This window comes from Crotalus tigris, unplaced genomic scaffold (assembly GCF_016545835.1).
Source record: "Crotalus tigris isolate CLP2741 ecotype Arizona unplaced genomic scaffold, ASM1654583v1 scf7180000017666.379230911805:20528666, whole genome shotgun sequence".
Lineage (NCBI taxonomy): Eukaryota > Metazoa > Chordata > Lepidosauria > Squamata > Viperidae > Crotalus > Crotalus tigris.
This window is the reverse complement of record NW_024096552.1, coordinates 20,242,048-20,269,926: the sequence shown is the minus strand read 5'-3', so window position 1 is coordinate 20,269,926 and position 27,879 is coordinate 20,242,048. Positions and strand designations below refer to the sequence as shown.

The following is a 27,879-nucleotide window of genomic DNA, read 5'->3' as shown; positions in this document are numbered from 1 at the left end:
TACAAATAAATATGTGATGCAGTAAGTTTGTGAATCTTTCTGAAATTTTAATTTTTCTTTGTAACTATGACCTCAAGTGTGTTCTGTTCTCCGTACAACTCCCAAAACTAAATAAAGAGAACCCAACTAAACAACTGAGTTAAAAATATTATACTTGTTCATTGATTTATTGAGAAAAATGATACCATATCTATGTATGGCAAAAGTATGTTAAACTCTAGGATGATGATAATCAGGTTTGGTGGTGAAAAGTCCTGCCTTATTTAAATAATAGAATTCTGGGGATTCACTATCAAAATTTCATCTTTACAACATAGATGGAAGTGTGTCACAGCTCAAACAAAGATTTCTGACAAACTCTGGAAAACAGTTGTTCATGCTATTACAAAACTCTTTCTAAAGAATTTGAATTCTACCAGTCTACTGAAAGGCAGATTGTGTATAAATGGAGGCAATGCAATACTATTGTTACCCTCCCCAGAGTGGACAATCAACCAAGATCACATCAAGAATAAGGCATGAATTACTCCAGTAGGTCTCAAAGACCCAAGTAATGCTTACGGAACCAAAAGCCTCTCTTGCATTGGTGTCTATGGAAGGGTTTCTTGCATTGAGAAACACCAGTGTTTATGAAACCACGATCAGGGAAACACTGAATAACCATACGTGCATGGAAGGGTTGCAAGAAATAAAGCCAATATTCTCCAAACAGAACACTGATGCCTGCCTATAGTTTATAAAAGGCCACGTGGATAAGGCTATCAGAAGAATATTTTGTGGTCAGATGAGATTAAAAAAAAAAACTTTTTGGACTGAATGAAAAGTGTTGTTTTGCAAAAAGGTAAACACTTCAATCCAGATAAGAACCTTATCCGATGTGTAAAAAATAGTCACAATATTATAATTTCAGCCTGCTTTGCTGCTGTTGAACCAGGGTAAGTTGGCATCATTGATGAATTCTGAATTGCACCATCAAATTATTCAGGGAAATGTCAAGTTATCTGCCTATGAATTGAAGTTCAAGAGAAAGTGGCTTATGCACACACAGATTTTATAACCAAAAATAATTAAAGGAGAATAAAGTTTATGTTTTGGAATAGCCAGACTCAAAGTAGTACCCTTTAGAAATGTTGTGGAAAGACCTGAAGAACCAATTTGTACAAGGAGGTTCACCTCTGATTAAAATGTTTGATCAACATTTAGTTAGTTATTGCTGCCTATGAGGGCACATCAATTACTGAATGCAAAAGTTCACCTATTTTTGTCACATAAAAATATATCGCTTTGGATCATTTTCCTCAACAAAGAAATGAACAAGAGATGTTTTTGACTCATTTGTTTCACTGGATTTTTAAAATCTGGTTATAAGGCTTGTGTAGAGGTTAGATCACATTTTAGGTTACCGTATATGCCGGCGTACAAGGCGACCCGGCGTATAAGACGACCCCCGTCTTTGTCGCCGAGCCACATTCCTAGAACGTCGTTTTATACGCTGGAAACTACCAGTATTTCCAGCGTATAAGACGACTCGGCGTATAAGACGGCCCCTGTCTTTGGCGCCGATTTTAGCGCTTGTAGAAGTCGCCTTATACGCCGGCATATACGGTATGTTTATGCAGAAATATTGAAAATTCAAGAGGGTTCGCAAACTTTTAGGTACCACTATACTTAACTGTGCCTTGTAGCATATACATCTCCTTTCAATCTCTTCATTATACTTTATATTTCTCTCTGCTAAATTTAATTTACTTCCCCTAACTGTATTTCCAATGCCTCATGTTCATATATTTTCCCCTGGGTTACCCATAATTTCCCTCAATTTCTATTATTCATAAATCTGGAAAGTTTTCACCTAAGATAAATTAAGATGCAAAATATAATCAGATTAGGAAATTCTAGAAATATCAACACACTTTTTTTAATAAATGCTATTTGTCAATCAAGTCTGAGGGGACTGTGTTTTCAGATTTTTCATTAGATGGTTATATGGATTGGAAGCTAGTCTCATCTAAATCTCATTAATAAATTTATAAATCAGTAACATTTGGCATGATTTGTTTTCAGGGCATCAAACTTGAATTGTATTTTAGAAAACTGAAAGCTATTTATGCATTTCAATATGAACAATCTCCAGCTACAAACTCACTTCTGTGTATTTTTTTAAATGCAAGTTTTGTTGCAAACAATTTATAACAACATGGTATATAATTCAAAATAATTTGTTCCACTAAAAAAAAATTAAAAGATTTTTAATTCTTTAAAAAGGCTGGTTTTGATGCCTCAAGGAGATCTGTAATTGACACATAAAGAATATTTCAAGGTACAGGAACAGTATATTTGATATCAAGAGAAATTACATACCAAATATTGCACCATTCTTTTCTCCATTGCCTGAGTCTTGTTGCCTTTCCAGTCGTATAATTCTTGACTGCTCTTGGCATACATAGATTGTTAAACGTGGCCTAACAGACCTAGAATGCAAAGAAATAAATATTCTTTTTAAAGAATACCATGAACATATGCTCATTTTATTATATTACTTTACTGTTATTCTTTGTGAACTACTTAAAGTTTTATCAGATATTGTTTAGTCAAGTAACTAATTTCAGAACCACTGAAGTTATCCCAATATTGGTAAATAAAGTTTTACATTTAAATTAAAGAAGACATTGATGTTTGGTGTAATTTTTTGTAAAACAACTATCATAGTAGAAGTAACAGCAAGTTAACAAAATCTAGTATGCCAGTTTAATTCACAATTAGAAAATCTGCAATTGTTAATATTTAGTAGCCATGACCTCAAGAACTTTAGTTTGGTTATAGCTCACCTAAATGAGAAGATTTGTCTCTTGGCAACAAACCCATCCGTCTTCAAGAAATCAGAACTGCCCAACTGCATTGCTATCAGTCTTACAGTCTACCTTTGAGCTCATCAGTGCCTGCATCAAATCTGTGGCCTGCCCTGAAGGTGTACAACAAAACATTCTTCTTTTGAGCACAGTACTTCCAACTCTTGCATGAGCTCACACAGGCATATGCCAATCGAAAAACTAAATTAGCATCTCCCAAACCCTCTAGTCTAAGACAGACTGTTTTATACAATTGACATAGGTAGAGTTGACACCAATGAACTATTTACCTTGATTTAAGTGCATTGTAAAGCCGAATTCCATCAGCAGGACCACAGATTTGTACCAGATCTTCTCTTGTCAGCTTCAATAAATCAGCACCTACAAAAACATTCAGAATGTATATACACTAGAAGGCTACAAATCAGTTTACAAAATAAAACTGTCTTTCAAAGATAAATAACAAAATTTCTGAATAAGTTACTAGTAATTTTTGAGGATATAAACATTTGGCTTTAAGGAATTCTAAGCAAACTTAATTTAATGTAAACTTAATCTCTCTACTCATTTAAAATCAATAATTAACAATCAGTCTGCATTCTTTAGGGTAATTCAGAGCACACTTACAAGATGTCTTAAAACACTTCAGAAAAGCACAGAAAAAATGAAAACATAAGAAACATGATTATTACATGATAAAGATTATATTAATGGCATAATAAAGGTAATATTAAGTTCTTTTATTGTTATTTTTTAAAACTGTAACAGCTGCTAACACTAGTTTTGCTTAGACTGCATAGCAGTGGATGTTTCAGTACCCTTGTGTCAAAAACACCTAGCTGAAATAAAACCCATGTACAATTGCCTACTTTTGTATGGATAAACTCGGCTGACTCCAGAGAGACAGCTGAATATTATTATTTTTTGCTGTATGCCAAACAATACCTATGTGAAAAAAGTCCCTTCTCATAGCCAAATCATTCTCTATGTTTGCATGGATTTAATTGATGCCATGAACCTCCCACAGGGAAAAAGAAACTATCCAATTGCTTTGCCTCAGATGTTTAATGGATCCTGTTTCTTTCTAATTCTTGAACTCCTGATGCTGGAAATAAAATATTGTTAGGAGCATTTGCCAAGATTGTTTAAGAGTAATCTTCTCTAGTCACTGATCCATGGGACCTTTTGTCTTACCAAGGAGTTCCAGAAGATGAAGTAACAGAAAAGATGCCCTAGAGCAATGCTGACATAAGAAGAAAAACAGATTTGACCAAGGAGGTAATTCCAAACTAACCTCTGGATCACAATCATATACACTGCTTATCTTTCCTTAATCTTTCAGAGCAGAAATACAGATGTTATGTTATGCTGTCATATTTTGCATGACTTACATATACACATATGAGGAATATTCTGTATTTGTGTATATTCTGTGTGTATTTTGCAACTGTATTTTCATTTGCAATGTTCATTGGGAGCACTACAAAGTAACAACTGATTACCCACTGATGATTTCCAACGAGCATGGAACTATTAATGAGGTATCTCCTCGTGGTCAATGTAATTGAAATTCACTTTGTGACAATATAAATGGAAAAGAAAGCTGTAACCTCTACTCTGCACCTGTGGTTAGCCACTTGACAGTATTACAGTGACTAGGTGCTTAACACAAGAAGGTTGAGGGTTTGGTGAAATGGTGTAAGGAAAACAGCCTAGTGTTAAACACTGGAAAAACCAAAGAGATCATTGTCGATTTCAGAAAAGGTAGGCACAGCCATACTCAAGCAGGGTCCACTTGAGCAGGGTCTGCAAGATGGTCTGGGACACTACACATCCTCTTCACAACCTGTTTTCCTTGTTACCTTCTGAGAGGAGGCTCCGTGGTATCCGAAGCAGAACATCCAGATTTAGTCAGTTTTGTTCCATACAGTATTAAGCTTGTGAACTCTAAAGCTTCCTCCTTCCCTTATGTATTCAAGATAGACAGTGATTAATATTTATATGTTACTTATATGTAAGGGTGTAGTTCTATACATAAGTTGTATACAGTATTAAGCTTGTGAACTCTAAAGCTTCCTCCTTCTGTTACATATTCAAGATGGACAGTGATTAATATTTATATGTTACTTATATGTAAGGGCGTAGTTCTATACATATGTTGTATATAGTATGTTTAAATGTGTGTTATATATGTGTACACTTTGAGAGCAAGTAACTAAATTTCATTTTTAATGTGTGCCATTGTGCCCACAGTAAAAAAATAATAATAAAGGTTATCTGTCTAGGTGCCTAACGTGTAAAACAATTGGAAGACTGTATACTAGGGGTAAACTAAATATTTGGAAGATAAATAATTTTGCTCAGAGTTAGATGCTAGATAAACAAACCCAGCTGAGGTCTTGTAGGTCTTATCTAATATTGGTTTGAACTTGTTAATGCTAAGCTAATAGAACAGTACTCTATTCTATTAGCTCCAGCATTGGTGGACTATATTTCTACCCTACCTGGTTGGTAGCCTGAAAGGTCACATTGATAAATGCATTGACTCCACCTCCCACTATGAAACAGATTGTACTAGAGTCACTCTTCAAGAAATCATCATTCTACCAATGCAGAGACACAGAAGGACAGCCCTGAAGCAAATATTCAGATCCTCATATATTAACAAACAGGACAGTAGCATTCCATAAATCCTGGGAAGGGAGATAATATAAAAACACCTAGGCTGACTTGTCCTTATTGATTGGGGGAAGGAATCAGACTTGCAATGGTCTGTTATTATAACCTTTATCAATAGACTATAGTCCTAGTCTTCCTATGGAATCTTGTTTACAGATTTGGATTACTTGTTTACCTGATCTGGCTTATTTTAGACAATTAACAGGTCTCCAACTTTCCTTTGCATGAAACAGATTAGCTGAATTCTTTTCAATCAAGATTCAGCTATGGTATTGCAATGAACACTTTTTGATCACTCTCACTGAGGACCATTGGCAGGAGCAGTGTAGAGCAATGCAGCTATCCTGGTTCTGCTGGACTTCTAGGCAGCCTTCAGCACAAACTATGGTATTTATCTGAACTGATTACAAGGATTGGAAGTGGGAGGCACTATTCCTGAGCAGCTGGTTACAGCTGATGATACCGATTGGGGACAGGTTAAATATCATTTCATTATTGGGTGCTGCAAGGGTTAGGGTTAGGGTCTTCTCCTCAATTATGAGACTATTGGGAGAGGTCATTCACCAACATGTGCTCTATGAAAAATAACTTTCAAGTGCTACTTTAAAAAGTTGGGACTGTTATCCAGTGTTTCTATTTAGTTCATAAATAGTTCTATTCAACTTTCAAAGTATGAGTTCTCCAGTTATATTCTGTGCTGCTTATTTTTTAGTTCTTTATTTTGGGATATCAACTATTTTTATCTTCTTGTGTAAAATTAAAGGACATTGTTCTTGGTTTCTGATGCTGTCTACAGAATAATGATCAGTTTAGTACAAGAATTTTAAAGACAAGGCTATATTATCAACCAATTTGCTTGAAGGTACAATGCATATGGTATGGTGTGGGATCAGAGTAATGCAAAATTTATGCTTTGTGATGACTCAACTCTTAACTTTTATAACCAAATCCTAAGCTCTAATTTTACGAGTAAATTGATAGTACTGAAAAGAGGTTGTTTCCATTTACTTATTTACAGAAAGGACACTTCACCAGATGTAGACTGACATAGTGAAGGCTGAAGATTGTTCAGCCTTAGGATGAAAATCCAAGCAGAGGTTATATCCAAAATGGGTTGGCAATAAAATAGCAAAGAAATATGGAATAACAGATTGATATACTTTAGAACCAAAATAATTTTAACCTCCACTGAACTGATGAAGTATATATCAGGTAGTAAGTACTTAGCAAAAGTCTTTGGATCATAGTCAACTCTGCAGATACATGAAAAATTCTCCCTTTTAGATGTGGTAAAGTCATACTTATAGTTTGCTATAAAAATACCAATTAAAGCAGAGATATAGTAAAGTACCTTGGATATATGTAATCTATAATCATACAAATAAATTGAACTGAAACATATTATTACCTTTAAAATACAAAACAAACTTTGTAAAATATTGAGCTACCTGAGAAATTAGAAAACACCCTTGTGTAAGTGGAAAATCTATGTTTAAGCAACCACTGCTGGGTTTCCTGGATTGTGGCTGATGGATGAAGTTGCTGGAAGAAAGGAGAAAAGGCAGTGTACAATGTTATGATTTTTTCAAGATAGTGAGTCTGAAAATAATATGACAAGTTTCTTGATAGATGAGAAATTGGCATTTACCTCACCACCTGCTAGGGAAATTCCTTCTCCTTGATGATTTGGAGATGATGAATTACTAAATAAGCAGAAATTTGACAAAGGAAAATTACAAAGTTAAAAAAGTTCTATGGAATCAGGGGTCTGATTCAGCAGGGTTTATCTGAACTACTTTCCTATAGCAAACAGTTTCTTACTTAAAAGTAACAACACAAAAATAATCATCTCTTTGGAAGCTTTTTATCAGAGTGTGGCATTTGGGTTGTCATAAACAGTAGTTATAACAATTTAAGATATTTTTCAAGGTAATTTCATTTGGCATGCTGGAAATATAAAAATATTGGTATTAGACAGCATTTGATTAGTTAGGCAAATCTATTTATTTCCACTTATCTGTATGCCACTTTTTGGTGACTCTTGCTTACAATTAACATCCAAAAACAGTTTATTTATGGGAGACAATTTGGACAAGAAATGTTAAATTTACACAAGCTCAAAATTTGAGAGAAAATTTCTATAAAATGTTTTATAGATGGCATTTAGATCCTAAAAAATTATCTTGTATGTACTCCAATATACAGCCCAAATGTTGGAAATGTGGCAATAATGATGCGACATACTTTCATATTTGGTGGAATTGTAAAAAAGTAAAGGCTTTTTGGATTATGATTTGGTGGAACATTCAAAAGATTTTTAGAAGAAAGATAAAGTTTACTCCTCAACTATTTTTACTTGGTATTTTTGTTGACTTAAATGAAAAAGAAACTATTTTGATGTTGAATTTATTAACTGCAGCAAGGTTATTAGTAGGTTTATACTGGAAGAAAGATTCTTTGCCTACTTTAGAAGAATGGATATTTAAAGTATCTAGTTTTGCAGAAATGGCAAAAATTTCTGCTTATTTAAAGGATCATACACAAGAAAGATATATTATTGTATGGAGAAGGTGGATAGATTATATTCAGAAAAAGTATGGAATTAAAAAGTTTCATTTATTTTATGAATGAATATTAAATATTATAGAGAATTGTTTTATAGGTTATGGAGTTAAAGGTTAATTATGACATTTTTTTCTTTTCTTCTTTTCTTTTCTTTTTTTATTATTATAAATTTTGTTATTATTAACCCTGTATTCTGCTCTGGGAAGTGAAGGGAGGGGGGTTGGGGGTGGGAGGGTAAGGGGGGGGGGGTAAAGGTAGTATAGACAATGGTTGCTTATGAATTTATTTTATTTTAAAATTTTATTGTATTTTTATAATGTTTATATGTTAAAAAATAAAAATTTTCAATTAAAAAAAAACATCCAAAAACAGTTTGACTCTGTTCGACCTAAAGAAATAGACAATTCAATCATCTATCAATTAGACCTGTCCCTCTTAGCTGTAAAAGCCTTCAGAAAAGGTCACCATTAAGTGGGTTCAGTGATAAACTCCTCATTGCAAGAGGGGACATTCCTGAGGATGCCTTGATTTGTCCTATCCTTAAAAAAACATCTCTTGAACCCACCTGACAACTTTCGTCCAGTCTTCCCTCTTCCCTATTTGGGAAAAGATGGTAGAAAAGGTAGTTGTTCGGTAGCTCTAGGGGGTCCTGAAAAAAATGGATATCTTGGACCAGTCAGTCAGAATTCAGTCAGAATTCAGCTGGGCCATGGAACAGAGACAGTCTTAGTCACACTCATGGATAATCTCTGGCGGGAAAGGGATAGTGCAACAATTCTCATCCTACTTGACCTCTTAGAAGCCTTTAATACCCATCAAGCTTGGTATGCTTTTAGGCTGGCTACATGAGTTGGGGCTGGGTAGCAAAGTTTTGCATGGTTCAGCTCCTTTCTCCAAGGTCATTCCAATCTGTGTTGATAAGGAGTGAGATCTAGCCCCAGTCTGCTCAGTATTCTATCCTCTCCTACTTAACATCTCTATGAAGCCGTTGGGTGAGATCATTCATCACCATGTATTGACATATCATCAATACGTTGATGATATTCAGCAATACATCCCTATATCTAGGGACCAGAGTAATGCTGTCTCTGCTCTCGCATGATGCTTGCAGGGATCTGGATGGGGGACAACAGATTTCACTTGAACTCTGGCAAGACTGCTATGGATGCATGGAGCCTCAAGACTTGATTTTTGACATCATTAGTTTTGGATGGGATTGCACTACCCTGTTTATATCCAGTTTGTAACTTAGGGGTTCTCCTGGACTCATCTCTCTTGCTCAAAGAGTAGTTGGTGGGGTGACTAGGAGAGCTTTTATACAGTTCCAATTTGTGCATCTACTGCAAACTTTCTTACGCACCTACTGCAAATGACTTCCTGTGCTCAGTTGCCAAATCCAAGTTATCTCTCATCTGAACCCAAGTCATCTCTCATCTGAACTACCTTTGAAATCGACTTCAAAGCGCTGGTGTAAAGTGTGGCAGTAAGAGCAGTCTTTGGAACTCCTAGGATGGCCCATATTACACTTCTACTCTACAAATTTCACTAGCTATCAGTCTGCTCCTAACGCAGTTCAAGGGGTGCATTACAACTTTAAGCTCTTAATGGGAGACGTCCAGACTACCTGAAGAACTATTCAGTCCCACTACGACAAGCTCATCCTATTTGTGCCGGCAGAGAGGGCCTACTATGTATCCTGTTAGTCAAAAAGTGCCAACTATCAGCATCCAGAAGAAGAGCCTTCTCTGCTGCAGCAGCTATCCTTTGGAACATCCAATCCTCTGTCAAACTACCGGCACGCAGGCCAGATGCATCATGCTGAAACTGGTCCCACTCCAGCAATGGGAAAAAAGTCGTGATACATCGCAACATGTCACATGACATGTTGCTCTAGGGCAGTGGTTCTCAACCTTTCTAATGCCACGACCCCATAATATAGTTCCCCATGTTGTGGTGACCCCCAACCACTTATACATCACTGGTTGCCAGGGGCGTGGCCAAAGGGGAAAAAAATGGCGGACAGCCTTGTTTGGCGACCCCCGTGAAATGGTCGTTCGACCCCAAATGGGGTCCCGACCCACAGGTTGAGAACCACTGCTCTAGGGTAAGATTTGCTCCCCACCCTATCCTTCTGCAAGAGCCTGAAGATCTGGCTCTGCTGGTTGACCTGGGAGCCAAATGGGGGTGATGGCTGCTGGACTGATGGCAATTTCCACCTCTCCCCCTTGCTCTGATCTGAAGTATTATCTTTTTTTATTGTTCATTTTATTGTTCTATTATTTTACTTCCGTTTGGTTTATACTCTTTTCATTTCTTTCTCTTTATTTTAAGCCGCCTAGAGTAGCCCCACAGCGAGATAGGCGCAAATAAATGTAATAGAAGAATCCAAAAATTTGTATAAATAAAAATGGGAAAAGCATTAAACACTATTTAATAAAAATACAATATAGATAATTCTTGATTTATGGCCATTCATTTAACAAAGGATCAAAGTTATGATAGACGCTGAAAAAATGACTTAAAGTTTTAAAGTTAAAACCATCATGCTACTTCCAGGATCACATAACTGCAAATTTGGATGTTTGGCAGTTCACTCATTCACAATGGTTGCAGCCTTTTGGATCATATGATCATGATGTTACCTTCTCAGCCAGCTTCTGACAAGCAAAGTCAATTGGGAAAGCTAGATTCACTTAATGATCATGTGATTCACTTTAAAACCACAGTAAAAAGGTCATAAAGTTGGACTTATCATGTGATGACTTAACAATAACATCACTCAGCAACAGAAATTCTGATCCCAATTATGGTAATAAGTTGAGGTTATAAGTTGAAAAAGAAATGTTTTCCAATTTACAAACATAAATGAAAATTTAAATAAAAAATTTAATGAATTAAACTAGTTTTAAATCAACCCAAGGATGACATCCAGATGCAGGTAACAGCAGCTAAATCAGATTTGCAGTTGGGTGGATTGGAACTTGTTGACAGATGTGAAGGAGAAGGAGTTTTGTTTGAGAATAGGAGGTTCGTTGGAGGCTGAAAGAGGCATGAATTAAAAAAACTTAAAGATGACAGAATGAGTAATGATCTGGTCCTTCTTAAGAAAATGATGGAGATTGTGAAACAGTCCTATTTTATGAAATTAGAAGTCAATTGTCAAGAGATGCTGTGTTTCAATTCACAGGAAAACCTGCTGAACAAGTGCTGCAGAGATATTTACAACAGAGATTTATGACTCTGGGGATTGAGATGTAATTGTTTGGAAAGAACCCAGCTACAATTTTAAAGAAAAGTTTTATTATTAAAAATCAGGATATTTGATCTTGAATGGATCAGAAATAATGACTTCAATGGGCTTAAGATAGATTAAAAGTTGCTATTGACTTTCTGCAAGTTAAATATAATAATAGATTTGTTTACAGAGGGCTTTGAAGTTTAGCTTTGCTAAACTTCTGTTCAGCAAATTTCTGGGTTCTGTTAACTCTTCTTTTTTACAATAGATAGATGGTAGGTCAAATTGGCTGAATAAATAGAACTGTAGAAGTTCATAAATTGTAGAAGTAGGGGAAAACTACTATTGTTGAAATATACTTATCGGTATTCAACTGGGAGGACAATCTATCTGTTTTTCTTTTAACAACTCTGCAATCCCTTGCATTGAGGTGGAATTGGGGTGACTGAATGTAGCTGACTGTTTACTGGTTGGATGCCCTTATTGATGCCTACAGCTTACAGCAGATAGTTTCTTTGTGCTTGTCGCTACCTGATTCCAATTTAACAGCCTCCTGATTTGTGAAACAAGAACTCCACCACTAGGCCACCAGACTGCTCAATCATTGTATATGCTTGTTCTTTTGTTTATATGCACATTTTTTTGTCTTGTTCCCCTTTTTTGAGTTTATAGTTTAACTTTGGAAAAAAAACAAAAACTTTAATAATAATAAAAAAGTCAAGGACTATCTGTAACATCTAGTTACTAATAGGCTGATTTTCTTATTGGAATGCCATCACCATTTTAAAAAAAAGTATCTGGATAAGGTGGGCAGATTCTACCAGAATATGTTCTCAAAAATAAGGGTGCAAACTGTAATAGGCTTTAGATACCTTTAACAGGATCTTGAAGCAACTAGTTAGCAGTGCAACCTCTGCAATATTAGGGAAATCCTGATAAATTAGTCAGTAAGTGGCCTGTTAATTCCTTACCTGTTGCAAATTCTGAATTCACTTCAAGGGCACAATGAGTTGTAATAATCTAGCTAAATTGACAAGTGTGTAAGTCATTGCTTCCTTGTCCAAGAATGGGGGAAATTGCTTTATTTAATGACTCTCTGACCATGGAAATTGCTTTATTTAAAGATTCTCTGACCATGGCTTCCCACGATTTCTTTAAGAGGAGCTGTGAGTCAGGAAAAAAACTGAGATTATGCATCATCCCTTACCTGTCAAGAGCTATATAGGGAATATCCATTGTATCAGCAATAACTGGTGCTAGGATTCAACAGTCTGCTTAAGCCTGTCCAGTCTCTCAGAGTGTTCAGATTCCAGTTTGAGATCTTTCTCTCTCTCCTCCTCCCCCCGCTCTCTCTCTCTCATACACACACACACACATCCATCTGAGCCTAGCAGATAAAATGAGCAGTATCAGCATAATGATGTCTAAACCAAAATTCATGAAGAAGTGCCATATGGATGCTAAACAAATATGCCTAAGGCACACCATACTAAAGCGCCTAAGGCTTGATCTATTTTTTCTAAACAATATTGACTGGAATTGCCCACTTAAGAAATGACAGGAACAACTGTAAAGCACTGTCTCAAATCTCCAAACCCTGCAGAAAGCCCATAACAATGCCATGATCTTTTAAAGAATGCTAGTAAAAGATCTAGCAGGATCAGACAGGGCATACTATTTGCCTCCAAGTCCTAATACAGGTTATTAATAAGTCTTTTAATCTTCATTTTCATAATGTAGCAAGAAATCTTGCAAGTTTTGATATTCTTAAAAGTTTAATTAGCCAGGAACTCCCCATCTTATTTCCTCTTTATTTCAGTGATGCAAGGTATCATATAATGAAGTAAAGGAGTACATTTAAATCAAAAAATGCTTTCATGTTAATTATACAGAAATTTCTGATTGGCAATTTTATTTTTGTCACAACATTTAATATTATCCTGAACTTCAATCTTGATTTAATATGTCATATCAGCTTAGAAGTCAAATATACCTGTCTGGGACACTGTAAGTAGTATGTGGAGAAGAAGTAAAAGCTGGCGTTGGAGTAGGGCTACTATTCACAAATGCAGGCGTATCAGGCCATGGTGAACACTAGAATAAAGAAAAATATTAAACAGCAGTTTAATCATTACCACTAGGATTACATTATAAGAATTTAGCTCTGGTATTAACTTTTATAAGTTTCAGTCCTCATGTTATTAAATAATATTCATCCTTTATTTTCTGTGCATGCATTTATAGGCTCTTTGGTTAGTAATGCCTTTATTCTCATACATAGACTTGTTTCTCTCATATTTAGCTATCAAAGGAATTCCATTTGGCAAAAAAATAATCAAAGCTCTATATTTAAATTCTGTACAAAGTACTATGAATTAGTGATAGCATCTGTGGAAAAAGTAATAATGAGAAAGCACAATTGTCGCTTTACAGCAAATAATCTTAAGCATTCTGATATCAACTCACTATATGAACTAAAAAAAAATTTCAGATGTCGTCTCTTCTTTTAGCCCTATATGATTAAAATGTAATTGGAAACTTTGTTTAGAGTAAATTACTGATTATTTTAAATGCAAGTGGACTCTGTGGAAAAGTACCAAGAAACTAAGTATATGTGCACTAGTTATTATAAAAATTCTTATAATCTTCAATGAGAAGGCAAAAATATATTATACAATGAGACTGCAACACTGTGAATCTTTGAAATTCATCTAAACCACACAAAGCTTCAGATTAATTGGTACTACCTGTCTGTAACTCCTTAAAGCAGCTGCCTCTCCAGGATCCTGAAGCTGCCGTTCACAGCTCCAGTGGAATTTTGGGAAAAGCCACATGTTTAAGGAGTTGCTAGCAAATGCTATGTGTGCACCTCAGAGCAATTTGCTGCAAACTATGACTTGATGATAAACAGTTTGCCTGAGATGGCAAAAATGGAGATTACGCACCACTTTACAAAGTGAATTGATGGATTACAGTTAGTGATGGATGTGATGTAGGTGTATAGTGAACCATGCAAAACATGTAACTAATCTTGCAATATCAGTACAGTGTTATATCAGGAACAGATATTGCAACTCCTGAAAGTTATTATTACTCTTCTTCTCACATATTTTCTCTTTTTTGGATTCCAAATCTCATAAACCACTAACAAAGGGAATTGGAATTTATATCTGTACTGGTTTCCTTTTGCTGAATTAAAGAAACAGCAACATCATTTTCAGCAGAAAATTTTGAAAGACCAGTGGAGCGTATCATACTGCTATGACTACTGAATAAATAATACACTCTCTAGCTATCTTGTCATCTCTCTATATATAAAATCTACTTGCTCCTCAGCAATGAAAAATGGTGACAAAATAAAACATAAATACATTACTGATAGCAGAGATTTATAGTATTGACAGCTCTTTGTTCATTTCTGATGAGCAAGAATAAGTTATGTATTTCAGACAGTGTAAATATATGTTTCAGTTATCTACAACTTATTGTAAGCATTTATATTACTTCTTACAAAGGCTCTGCTTGTTCATTTTTTGCTATGCTTCTTAAAGTTTCATTGATTTAATATAAAATTAAAACTGAGAGTTATGAAAAAATATCATTAAATCCACTTTGAAAAATAGAGCTTATATTTTATATTTATTATACTGTTAAAGGACAATAGCATTTTAATTTATAATATATACTATGTAGATTATGGCAGGTACATACAATAGGGCTCCCATTAAAATAAACTGCTCAATTCTATGCATTGGAGGGAAAAAAACATTAATTTTTAGTTAATACTTATTTTTCTCATGATTAAAGTTTTTCCTTTCCATGCCAATTTATCATTTATTATTATAAATGATAAAATATAATAACTTTAACACTATTCATTTAAAAATTGAAGTTAATAAAAATATTTAAATCCATTAATAGCATTTAAGACTTTTATTCTTTCCAATTCAACAGAGTATTGGAAAGAAATAAGGTGAATGGGGATTCAATTGTTCATAAGAAAACAACTCTCCAAATGCTGAACAGAACAGAACAGAAAAAGTCAAATCCAGTGTGGAGACAAAAGCTGGCAAAATAAAAATTAATTCAAAAACTGGTTGGACTTCATGAGAATTTGCAGGAAAAGAAATCCTGGAAAAAATCTCCCATATATCCCTGTGGAAGAGGCAGATGGTGTGGTTTAGAATATTGCCAACTCCTTGATTCTAAACCTCCTCCCTCTTCCTCCCCTGGTCACATGACCCACAGTGTTGCTATTGTTAAGGGATTGGAAAGAATTCCAGAAGCCATGCTCTGCACGCTTTCCCTACCTTGTTGAAAAGTTACACTTGGGAGAACACATTTGACTAGGCAAAGCTTTGCAAATTGCTCATTACTTCCCCGGTGGGCTTTTATTGTTGGCTATCTTAGGCAAGGCAGATTTGCAATTCCTTGTACTTAATGAAGCAGTCTATAATTATCTGACTACAACAATCCTCATCTCAGAAAGCATCCATGCTAAAGCTATAGGAAAAGAAGGAATATGTTAAGAACATGGGAAATTTTAACCTCTTTATAAATACAAAGCCCGCGGGATTCAAAAGCAGACCTATGAAAAAGAGCTTCTCTTTTATTTTTAATTCTGTTGTCTATGTAGGTGGATTTGATTTTACTATCCTAAAAGCTAGGATAGTAGCTTTTAGTAGCTTGCTCTAGTTGGCATATTAATAAGGCAGAATCAATAAAAACCATCACAAAGATACACTAATCCCTGGCCACATCTTTCTATTAAACTCATCAAATTGCTTTATATCAAATGAGCAAAGCAGCTAAACTGAAATCATGTGCCCTTTGTAAAAACCTGACTGTTCTTTGGAGTGTATGGGAGGGAATTTGCTGATTTCCTCATAAATAATAGCTCGGAATTCTTGGCTGTATCCAATTCAGAGAATTGCCATTGATCACAAAACATATCATAATCTAGGGAGAGAATACTTTGGCAGAACTCTTGTCGAACAAAAGTATTATGTGTTGAACTCAGGATTCAATTTAACAAACATTAAGGTCAGTGAAAAATCTTACTCATCAAATTTCAATTCAAGCTATGTAACAGAACTATTATCAAGATTCAGTGAGTGAAAATAGTCATCTTGATCTCCTTCAAGGAATAGTGGAATTAAAAAAATATATGTTTTTAAAAGATAAGATTGTGAAATTGTTTTTATTATAAGATAATATTGATGAGGAACTGCAGCTGGTATCATACAAAACAACAGCAGCACTCTAGCATTAGTCTCTTTAAGGATGAACAGGATTGGCATGCTACAGGAATATGTATATGGGCCCAGTAGAGAGGATTTGGGAACCTATACTTAGTACTAGTCTTACTAAAGACTGCAAGCACAATAAAAAGACCAGTTATTCAGGCAGACTGATTCTTAAAAGGTAGCAGCCTCCATTCTAACTCTCTTAGACAATCCCCTTTATTATAAGTAGAAGAGGACTATACTAGTACCATTCAGTACATGTGAAAAAATGTACATATTTGCACATTAAGCATACATACAAAGTATAAGAATTTTTTATAGTTCTTACATTAAAAAAACCCCAAGAAATGGAAAACGTATAATCAAAAAGGCAAGAGGATCTTTACTGCAACCATTTTGATGAAACAGTTTGCTAAAACATGCAAGCCAAAATAAGGAAATATACATCTCAACTAATTAATTACTGCTATATCTGATTTCATTAATTACATATGAGAAATTGGCTTTCAAGAACACAATTTATTATTCAACATAGCCATTTCATGTGTAAACTACAGCTCTTGATTTTTATAAGTGTTACAGGCCTAACATTTTACTTAGGTGTTAGATTTAGGAAGCATTTCTCTCTAGGAAATAAGTATGAAATAATTTGCAGTAAGCAAAAGTGAATAAAATTAAGCCAGCCCAGGAAAAATCTTTGTTTTCGATCATGGATGATAGAAATTGGTCCTATATCTAACACTGCACAAGATAACTTGCACAATGAAAAGTAAGCAGAAGTCCCTTACACTGCCTCGCTTTGCCAGAGAATCACCGTAGTCTGCTGGCAAAGTCCGCTTGCTGGACTTTTTCTGCTCATGTTCAACTGCATCTTCAATTATAGGCTCAAGCCTCATCTGGACAAACACCAAAGATGTGGATCAATTTCTTTTCATTATACAGTGAGGAAAATTTTTAAAGCCTTTTAAAAACATCTGCAATCTTTAGAAAGCTATAGAAAACTCACTGGTGTTTAAATAAAAAGAAATACAAAAGGCCAGTGAGGCTCTGCCCATGAATCCATTAACTTTTTAAATACAATTGTAGGTCCAAACTGACAAGGAAAAAACAAATCCTAATACAATATTTTTAACACTGGGTTTTCAGATATGTATATGAGATAGCCATGAGTAACCTAAATGCTTTAACAGAGTACCTATTTTCTTGATCCTAAATCTTATAGGTCTTCTATTTCATTGTGATCTACAACTGCCAAATAAATTTTGCCTTTACATATATTCTGCTTAACCCCCACCCTTTGAAACCTAACTTACTGCTTAAAGCAGGCCAGGTGTACTCTGTATTATTTATCTTAACAAATAAAACATTTCATTATTCTTACCTCAGAGAGAATTGTAGTATCGTATGAAGACTGATATTTTTCCTTTTCACGGGCAGTTCGCTTCTCCATCTTTTCTCTATCTGTTTTTTGTTTTCTGTCTGCCCCTTTTGGCTAAAAATAAAATTATGAAGGATGGATGGATGGATGGTGGATGGAAGGAAGGAAGGAAGGAAGGAAGGAAGGAAATTAATTAGTAAAAAAATAAATTCCATTTTTTATTGCCATTTTTTAATGCCACTCCCAAAAATGTATTTAACTTTCTTACTTTAAACACTTTGATTTGACAGCTGGCTGAATGCAGATGATCAGTGTACTCTCCATTTTCTGCTTGTTTAAAAGTGTCAACCTGTATTCTAAATGGAACTCCTTTTTCACCTCCATGTTTACGAGGTGTAAATTCTGTGCTGATACAATGTACCTGGGGGAAAAAATAAAAGCAAACCAAAGTAACATGCAAAGATACATTCTGTTTTTCTGGCTTTAACAGACATTTTAGATTTATACAGAACATTTTTGTATTAAAATAGAAACTGTTGCCTCAGAAAGATAAATCACTGTTATCATCTATCCCAAGCAATTAGTATATATATATATATAAAATAAAGCCACTGCAGATTACCCAGACTAAAAAATGGAACTCAAGATTTAGAAGCATTAAACTTCTGAATGCCAAATGACAAGGACAAGCAAGAGGAAAACATATTTTTACCATAATGTATTGCTTGAATGCTTTCTCTAGCTGGATTTAAGATTCCCTAGAGCAGAGGCCCCCAACCTTTTGAGCACCAGGGACCAGTTCTGTGGAGAAAGATTTTTCCACGGACCAGAGAGGGCGTGGTTTCATGTGCTGCCTGCAGCCAGTGGATGGGGTTCATTAATAATAATAATAATAGTAAAGTTGGAAGGGACCTTGGAGGTCATCTAGTCCAACCCCCTGCTCGGGCAGGAAACCCTACACCATTTGGACAAATGGCTGTCCAGTCTCTTCTTAAAAACTTCCAGTGTTGGAGCATTTACTGCTTCTGGAGGCAAGCTGTTCCACTGATTAATTGTTCTCACTGTCAGGAAGTTTCTCCTTAGTTCTAGGTTGCTTCTCTCCTTGATTAGTTTCCACCCGTTGCTTCTTGTCCTGCCTTCAGGTGCTTTCAAAAATAGCTTAATTCCCTCTTCTTTATGGCATCCCCTGAGATATTGGAATACTGCTATCATGTCCCCCCTTGTCCTTCTCTTCGTTAAACTAGACATACCCAATTCTAGCAACCGTTCCTTATATGTTTTAACCTCCAGTCCCCTAATCATCTTTGTTGCTCTTCTCTGTACTCTTTCTAGAGTCTCAACATCTTTTTTACATCGTGGTGACCAAAACTGGATGCAGTATTCCAAGTGTGGCCTTACCAAGGCATTGAAGATTGGTATTAATACTTCACGTGATCTTGATTCTATCCCTCTGTTACTGCAGCCTAGCACTGTGTTGGCCTTTTTGGCAGCTGCAGCACACTGCTGGCTCATATTTAAGTGATTGTCTACTAGGACTCCGAGGTCCCTCTCACAGTTACTACTATTGAGCATGGTGCCACCTATGCTGTACTTGTGCATTTGTTTTTCTTGCCTAAATGTAGAACCTTGCTTTTTTCACCATTGAATTTCATTTTGTTAGTTAGTGCCCAGTGTTCAAGTCTGTCCAGATCCTTCTGTATCTTAAGCCTGTCTTCTGGAGTGTTGGCTATTCCTGCCAGCTTGGTGTCGTCTGCAAATTTGATGAGTTCCCCATCTATCCCTTCATCCAAATCGTTGATGAAGATGTTGAAGAGTACTGGGCCCAGCACAGAGCCCTGGGGCACCCCACTACACACTTCCCTCCATATAGATGCAGTTCCATTGAGGACCCCTCGCTGAGTACGGCCGGTCAGCCAGCTACGGATCCATCTGGTGGTGGTTCTGTCTACCCCACATTTTTCTATCTTGTCAAGTAGTAGGTTGTGATCTACTTTATCAAATGCCTTACTGAAGTCCAAGTAAATAATGTCCACAGCATTCCTCTGATCCACTAATTTTGTCACTTGGTCAAAGAATGCAATAAGATTTGTCTGGCATGATCTATTTTTGACAAACCCATGTTGGCTTTTAGTAAGGACTTTGTTTGCCTCTAGGTGTTCGTTGATTCGTTGTTTGATTATCTTTTCCAGGATCTTCCCAGGTATTGAGTCAGGCTGATAGGTCTGTAATTTCCTGGATCCATTTTTTTCCCTTTTTTGAGGATGGGAACTACATCAGCTCTTTTCCAGTCCTCTGGTAGTTCCCCTGTGTTCCAGGATCTTTGAAAAATATAGTTCAGTGGCTCCGATATCACATCTGCCAGTTCCTTGAGAACTCTGGGTTGTAATCCATCTGGTCCTGGCGATTTGAACTCATCTAGGCTGGACAAGTGCTCCCTAACCATTTTCTTGCCTATCTTAACTTGTGTTTCTGTTTTGTTTTTTATGGCACTATTTTTGATAGGTTGGTCTGTTTTTTCCCTTTGTGTAAAGACAGATGCAAAAAATGAGTTAAATAGTTCTGCTTTCTCCCTGTTGCTTGTCACCTTCTTGCCACTTCCACCCACTAATGGACCAATGCCATGGACCGGTGCCGGTCCAAGGAACAGAGGTTGGGGACCCCTGCCCTAGAATACTACTAGGGTAAGGAAAAATTAGCATGTAGGACAAGTGGGAAGTACAAGATAGGTATAAAAGGGTAAAAAAGCCCCTCGTAATAAAGGCAGATTTTTTTTACTATCGATATGTGTGGAGGATGTTAAGTGCATGCCTGCTGACACATGTCGCTTCAAATCAACACCCCCATTCCAAAAAAAATCAGGCCAAATATTTTGGCTCTAATGAAACTTATAATATTGTATTATTATTCATATCTACTATGGCCCTCAGAAATAAAAAAGAAAAGAAAAAAGAGTGATCCAAATCTCAATAGAAAAAATGTTACCTACTACTTTAAAAAAGTTACCCTTCTGAGAACCTATTTCAAATAATAATTTCAAACCTGAATAAAGGCAGATGTGCGTTTTCCAGGATCCCACAAAAACTCAACTGCATTGAGTTGGCTTGGATTTGTTTTTACATCAATTACTCCAACAGACATAGGAATATCTATAAAATAAAGAAAAAATATAAAAAAAATCAAACAATTAAATTAATGTTTTAAAACAATAAAAATAGAAATGTTATTTAAATACATAAATCCTTTCTTTTTTCAGTTTTATTCTTAGGTTTTCCAGTAAGTCTATTAAATTTTATAATGGATTTTAAATAGGAATTTCCAAAATGGAACTTTAATTTACAGAATTCAGTGTACCATATAGTATTTAAACCAGGTGTTTAAATTTTACTATTTCATAGTAATGAAGTTCTCAGTTTATTTTTATGAAGAGATTAACTTAATTCATGATTTTACCTAAATCAAGTAATCGGTCTCCAGGGCGATTCCACTTCCAGCCTTCTAGCTGCTGATGCTCAGTGTATTGTAATCTTCTGTCATGGAATACTACTCTTATGATACTCTAATATAAAAGACAAAATATCAACTTAATAATAAAAATAGAATACAAATGATAATTTAGCTATAATAATGTAGTCAAGGTTGCCAATTCTTCATCACTCAATTTTTTAAAAATTGGGTGAGTCAATAAAATAAGACCATCTCTTTTTACCTGAAGATATAAATTTATATAAAGGTACAAACTTCTTTCATATGGCTTCCACAACAACAGACTATGATAATTACAATATAGAATCTTTTCCATCAGAGAAAAATAATCCAGAGAACATCGATTTATATGCGGACCAGAATGAAAACATTATCTTATAGCTCAACTAAAATAAATTCATAGGCTCCAAGACATACATTAAATTATTTACTACAATCTAATCCTAATTTACAGGTTTCAGTTACGTTATAATAGTTAGAAATCACCTTCTCAATTTGCCAGGAGGCAAAGGAACTGTTTTTTATACAATAAAGCAATGAATATTTACAGCTGCAATGACCAGATTTAAATGCTCAGGCATTCATAATTTAATCTATGAATCAATGTTACTTTCTTTTCCCTGACCTGGTGCCCTTAATATACACTGGGCTACTTTGAGTCAGCTGGAATTCTTGGAAGTGTAGTCACAACCCATCTGGACATCAACATATCAGGCAAGATTATAGCTGACCACACACTGAATATTACTTGGTTACTGTGTAATGAACACATTTGTATCAGATAATTCAGAAAACAAAGAATAAAACAAAACTTGTACTTCAAGAAAAAACTCCAATTTTCCAACCAGAATTTGGAAGTTTAAGTAAAAATGGACAACTAAATAAAGGTTTTAAACAAATAAAAATATTTTTCTATTGGGATTTATAGATAGTCGGTTAGAAAAGACTCATAAATTATTCATTTTGTTAACAACAATATATAAAAAGAAAATACAAGAAGGAAGGAAAAAAGAAACAGAAAAAGAAAAAATCAAATAAAAAAAATATAAAAAGAAATAAGAAAAAATTAAAAAAAAGTCTATAAAATATCTTAAATTTTAAATATAAGTTATTCAAAAACTAAATAATATTTTTATATCCAACTTATATTGTATAAAATCTATCCATTTTTTCCATACCAGGAAATACTTCTCTTGCGGTTGATCTTTCAAGAAAGCCGAAATCTTTGCCATTTCCGCCAAATAAGAAACTTTAAGAAACCACTCTTGCAAAGTAGGCAAAGATTCCTTCTTCCAACATTGCCCTACTAACAACCTGGCCGCTGTAATTAAATTTAACATCAATATAGTCTCTTTACTATCACAATCAGAAACAATACCTAACAAAAACAATTGTGAGGTAAATTTTACCCTTCTTCTAAAAATTCTTTGGATATTCCACCATATCTTAATCCAAAAAGCTTTTATATTTTTACATGACCACCAGATATGATAATAAGTAGCATCCAAACATCCACTTCTCCAACATTTAGGCTGCAAGTCAAGATACATACGAGACAATTTTTGTGGATCAAGGTGCCATCTATAAAACATTGTATAAAAATTTTCCCTTAAATTTTGGGCTTGTGTAAATTTAACATTCCTCACCCAGATAATTTCCCAGGTATCTAATGGAACCGATTCATCAAAATTTTGTGCCCATTTAACCATACATTCTTTAACTAATTCCGCTTCTGAATCCAGTTCTACTAACACCCCATAAATTCTCTTAATATGAGTTCGTCTTTGATCTTTTATTTGTTTTAATAAATTCTCATCTTCTCTAAGCAAACCCACGTTACTATCTATCTTCCACCTCTCCACTATTTGTCTATAATGAAACCATGAATAAATAATATTTTCTTGTATTAAATCTTCCAAAGATTTTAATTGCCAGTTTTTACCATCCCATCTAAGTAATTGTGCATAAGAAACGCTATCCATCTTGACTCCTCTCCTTATCCCTTCTATCGCATGCCAAGGTATAGCCCATAGTGGAATTTTAAAATCACTTCTATAATATTTCTTCCAAACCCGAAGTAAAGAAATCCTTATAATATGAGATTTAAAAACCCTATCAACCTTTTTATTAAAAATTAAATAGGCATGCCATCCATCCCAACCCTCCAAGAGGAGTATTTCTACATTTGTTAAGTTAACCCAATCACTAATTAATGTTAAAACCACAGCATCATAATACAATTTCAAATTTGGTACCTTGAGTCCACCTCTCTCACGAATATCTTGTATAATTTTAAGTTTTACTCTTGGTTTTTTCCCTGCCCAGATAAATTTATTGATATCTTTCTGCCATTCATTTAAATTAACCTCATTCTTTAAAATGGATATCATTTGAAATAAAAAAAGAAACTTTGGCAGAACATTCATTTTAATCACCGCAATTCTTCCCAAAAGAGATAATTGCAGCTTCTCCCAATTTTCCAAATCTCTTTGTATTTTGACCCACAGCCTTTCATAATTATTTTTATACAATTTTGCATTAGAAACAGATAAAATAATCCCCAAATATTTTACCTTATTGACAACCTCAAAATCTGTCAACTTAACCAAGGTCTCCTTATCCAAATTAGTCATGTTTCTGGGCAATATTTTAGTCTTATTGTTATTAATTTTAAAATCCGAAACCTGTCCATACTGACATATCAATTGTAATAACTCTACTACAGAATAAATAGGTTGAGATAAAGTAACCACCAAGTCATCTGCAAAAGCCCTTAATTTATATTCTTTTTTATTAACTTCTATTCCTTTAATTTGCTGTGATTCTCGAATTTTAATCAGCAAAATTTCCAAAGTTATAATTTGTTTAATTAATGTATTCAGATTTGCTTATGGTTTATATCTGTTTTAAGATTTTTTTTTTAAATTTTAACTAAGCCTGTATTCAGCTCTGGGAAGGTTGGGGGAGGGTATGGGAGGGTTGGGAGGGTTTGGGGAAGGGAATTGTTTTGTAAAACTTAAAAATTTTCAATAAAAAAAATATTCATTTTGTATATAGTAAAAGCAAATTTATTTTATGCATAATGTTTGAGAAATACTGAAATACCCACAATTGAGAAATGGGAGTGTAAAGATGGCAGAATGTGCACAAATGGCAAAATTGACCTGTTTGATCAGAAATAGAACTTTTATAAAGAGTGTTTGCAAAAAACTAGAAATTTTTTATAGACTTTATGCTGAAAATGGAAAAAGTGAAATTATTTCTGAATCTGTTATTAAAAAGGGACAGAAAGATTATGAATATGAGATAGAGGGAATTATCTGATGTAATCTGAGAGAAGAAGAAAGGATAATAAGCTGTTTTATAATTGCTATAAAGAATATTCAACTGCTTCTTTATCTTTTTCTTTATTTGTTCTGTTTCTTACACTTTTTATTTATAAAGAATATTCAACTGCTTCTTTATCTTTTCTTCTTTATTTGTTCTGTTTTACACTTTTTATCTTTTTCTAACTGTTACATGTTCTTGTGTTTATCTTTTATTAATATAAATATCTTCAATGAAAGTTATATTTAAAAAATCCAATTTTATGAACAGATACAAACTGGAAAACATTACTAGACTCAAGACTTAGTATCATCTTTCACACTAAACCATTGTATAGACATTTACAAAAGTTCCTAGTTTTTTTAAAATTATCATTCCATTTATCACTTATATCTCAAAAAGCTTAAAATAAGCTTTGAACATTATTTTCACTAAGAAATTCTTCCAAGTATTAACAAAAAGAGCTATGTAATCATATTTCTGCAGCTGTTTTCAACGTTATTTTCTCCTCCTGATAAAGTTATCAGGAAGAAATATTGGAAGAAGAACATTCTCTTCCCAAACCTGTCCCTGCAGATCAGAATATATCAGAATCTTCCTCCATACTCCCATAGCGGCATTTTAACATCCAGAGCAACAAAATGTTACTGGAGAGAAAATAAGAAAGAATTTCTAAGAAACAAGAGTCAAGGTTGAGCTACCAACATACCTTTATGAGTTTCCCATTGATTTCAGGCATATCTCCCATTTTTCGATTATCTAACAACCGAATTTCATAGGACTGACCTTCCAAACAGAAAAAGAGAAAGATATGTGTGCAAGTATATTTAATATTTATATACAAACTTTTATATTTGTTTCTCTTTAAAAATGATTCACATCTGTTAATAACAAAAACATGATATACTATTTGCTTTTTTGTTTAGAGCAAAGCAGAACAGGAATAAAAAATACATTGTGTAAAAACTAGTTCTGGTTCCTCTTCTAAAATTCTCAAAATCTTTTTTTCAAGTGGAAAGAAAGAAGAGAGACTGAAATGATAGGTTAGTAATTGACAATAAGAGATCCACCAAATAAATGCTAGTTCTGATTAAATAAACATAGAAAGAGATGTATATAATGCAATATTTTAAAAAAGTTACAACTTTTGCAAGGCTTAGTCATTCACTTCAGAAATTGTTTCCAGTTCTATCTCTATGTATGAGCATAAATAGCCACTTTATATTTGCTAAGTGCAACCTAAATAAATGCTATATTTGAGATTCACACAACATATTCTGAAATATAGAAATTATACAACTTTGACTGTCACAGAAGGATCAACAAAAACCTCTTCTACATGCAAATAAAATGGAAAAAAGATTGTCAATACAATTATAATTTTGCAAACTATAAACAGCCATTTGTTTCTAAATATGGAAGATTGAAATAAACAGAGGAACTGCAAGAAAACAAAGTTCTGTGGTCATCATCAGCAGTCACCAGAATGCACTTCTAAATTGGTTTCTTATTATTAGATTTACACTTGGTCATCATTAGTGTAAATAGCAATATTAAGTTAATTGTCACCAATGTCTTTCCAAGTATTATTGAATCTGGCTTCAATCTACTGTTCCCATGTTTTTTATAAAACGCAATGGATTACATATGATATATTTATGTCACAAAATACAAAATTAGCAATAGTTTTAGATAGAAAATATGAATTAAAATATATTAAGGTGAACCTCAATGAAACAATCTATATATATATATGCATAGAATTTTATTAATTTAGTAATAGCTATTCAAGCAAATAAAGCAATTTTGAACAAATCAGGAAAACTACATTTTCTAATAGTTGTTATTCATTACATATTATAGTGACATACATAAGCATTTTTTAAAATATATATTTCTTTTTAAATCAATCTAAAGAGAAAAATTTGAATTAAGTCTGCTAATCTTATTGCAGTATTCTGTGTTTTTCAGTTTGAGAATTCATACACTTAGGAACTGAACCACATTTAGAGTCAGTTCAGTATCCCCATTTATAATGGTTTTGCTGAAACCTGATGTTTACTTCTGGTTTTTGGCAAAATTGGCCCTATTATGACCATCACAAATTACAACTGTAACGAATGGGCTCCGTTATGGTCATAACTAAAGGACTACCTGCATATATATTGTAATATACAATGTGTGTATGTGAGTCTGTTATGTATCCCCTTCCCCTTCACACAAAAGATAAATGCTTACCTTGATTTAAATAAGTAAGTGTTTCATCATGCAGTTTGATTGCTGGGGAAGTTGCAGCAGACATAACATATTGAAATGGTGGATGTTTTGTGTCGTTATCAGGTGGAAGGCTAGAGTCTTCTTGCTTGAAAATGGGAAGTGCCAGAACATCACTAGAATGGGAAAAAAGACATATAATCCAGATTACTCCCTCCCTTTATAAAATATAAATATTTTGGAAAATCTGGTATATATATTAGAAATAAAATATGCAATAGTAATTTTCTGATCATACCTAAACTTATACTACTGGTTGCACAATATAAGATTTATTATTTACAGTACATAATTTGACATATAAGATTGAATGACCAATCCAATTTATAGATAATAAATCATGGCTTATTTAAATGTGATTTATTGAATAAACCATAAGCTATCTTAATACTATATCTTAAAACTATACTAAGTCATGGTTCTCAATGACAGTCACTGAGCTTGTAACAACTGGTAAGAAAAACTAAAAAGTAAAACCAAATATTGAATTAGCATGATATGCAATTTATGCCATTTTACTTGAGAATATGAATTATACATTTTATAATCAAGGCTAACAACATTTCCAAACAACAGTCTTGAATATTCATCCAGTAAAGATAGCAGGCCTCAGAATGTAGATAACGAGAAAGTTGTTAAAGTGAGTTTTGCACTATTTTACAACCTTTCTTGCCACAATTGCTAAGTGAATCACTGCAGTTTTTAAGTTAGTAACATGGTTGTAAAGTGAATCTGGCTTCCCTATTGACTTTGCTTGTAAGGTCATAAAAAGTGATCACATGACCCAAGGACATTGCTACAGTTGCCAATTATCTGATTTTGGGCTCACTTCTGGTCACAAGT

At 34.1% G+C, this 27,879-nt stretch overlaps 1 protein-coding gene across 7 annotated transcripts in view; it reads right to left on the bottom strand.

Moving 5' to 3' along the window:
* Positions 1 to 27,879, bottom strand: part of UBP1 (upstream binding protein 1) — a 36,217-nt gene that overhangs the window by 5,764 nt on the left and 2,574 nt on the right. For 3 of the 7 annotated variants that reach the window (XR_005556001.1, XM_039336959.1, XM_039336961.1), the window contains 12 exons: positions 27,001 to 27,152; positions 25,472 to 25,548; positions 21,403 to 21,508; positions 20,992 to 21,098; positions 18,221 to 18,373; positions 17,956 to 18,066; positions 17,363 to 17,470; positions 13,322 to 13,422; positions 7,177 to 7,231; positions 6,977 to 7,070; positions 3,140 to 3,230; positions 2,362 to 2,471 (listed from right to left, as the gene is read on the bottom strand). Coding sequence is in view for 3 of the 7 variants with exons in the window: in XM_039336959.1 (XP_039192893.1) it covers positions 2,362 to 2,471; positions 3,140 to 3,230; positions 6,977 to 7,070; positions 7,177 to 7,231; positions 13,322 to 13,422; positions 17,363 to 17,470; positions 17,956 to 18,066; positions 18,221 to 18,373; positions 20,992 to 21,098; positions 21,403 to 21,508; positions 25,472 to 25,548; positions 27,001 to 27,152 (1,265 nt within the window). In the remaining 4 variants the exon portion in view is untranslated. Of the gene's footprint in view, positions 1 to 2,361; positions 2,472 to 2,828; positions 2,963 to 3,139; positions 3,231 to 6,976; positions 7,071 to 7,176; positions 7,232 to 13,321; positions 13,423 to 17,362; positions 17,471 to 17,955; positions 18,067 to 18,220; positions 18,374 to 20,991; positions 21,099 to 21,402; positions 21,509 to 25,471; positions 25,549 to 27,000; positions 27,153 to 27,879 lie in introns of all 7 variants that reach the window. The other 4 variants (XR_005556004.1, XR_005556003.1, XR_005556002.1 and 1 more) reach the window with 2 other exon arrangements.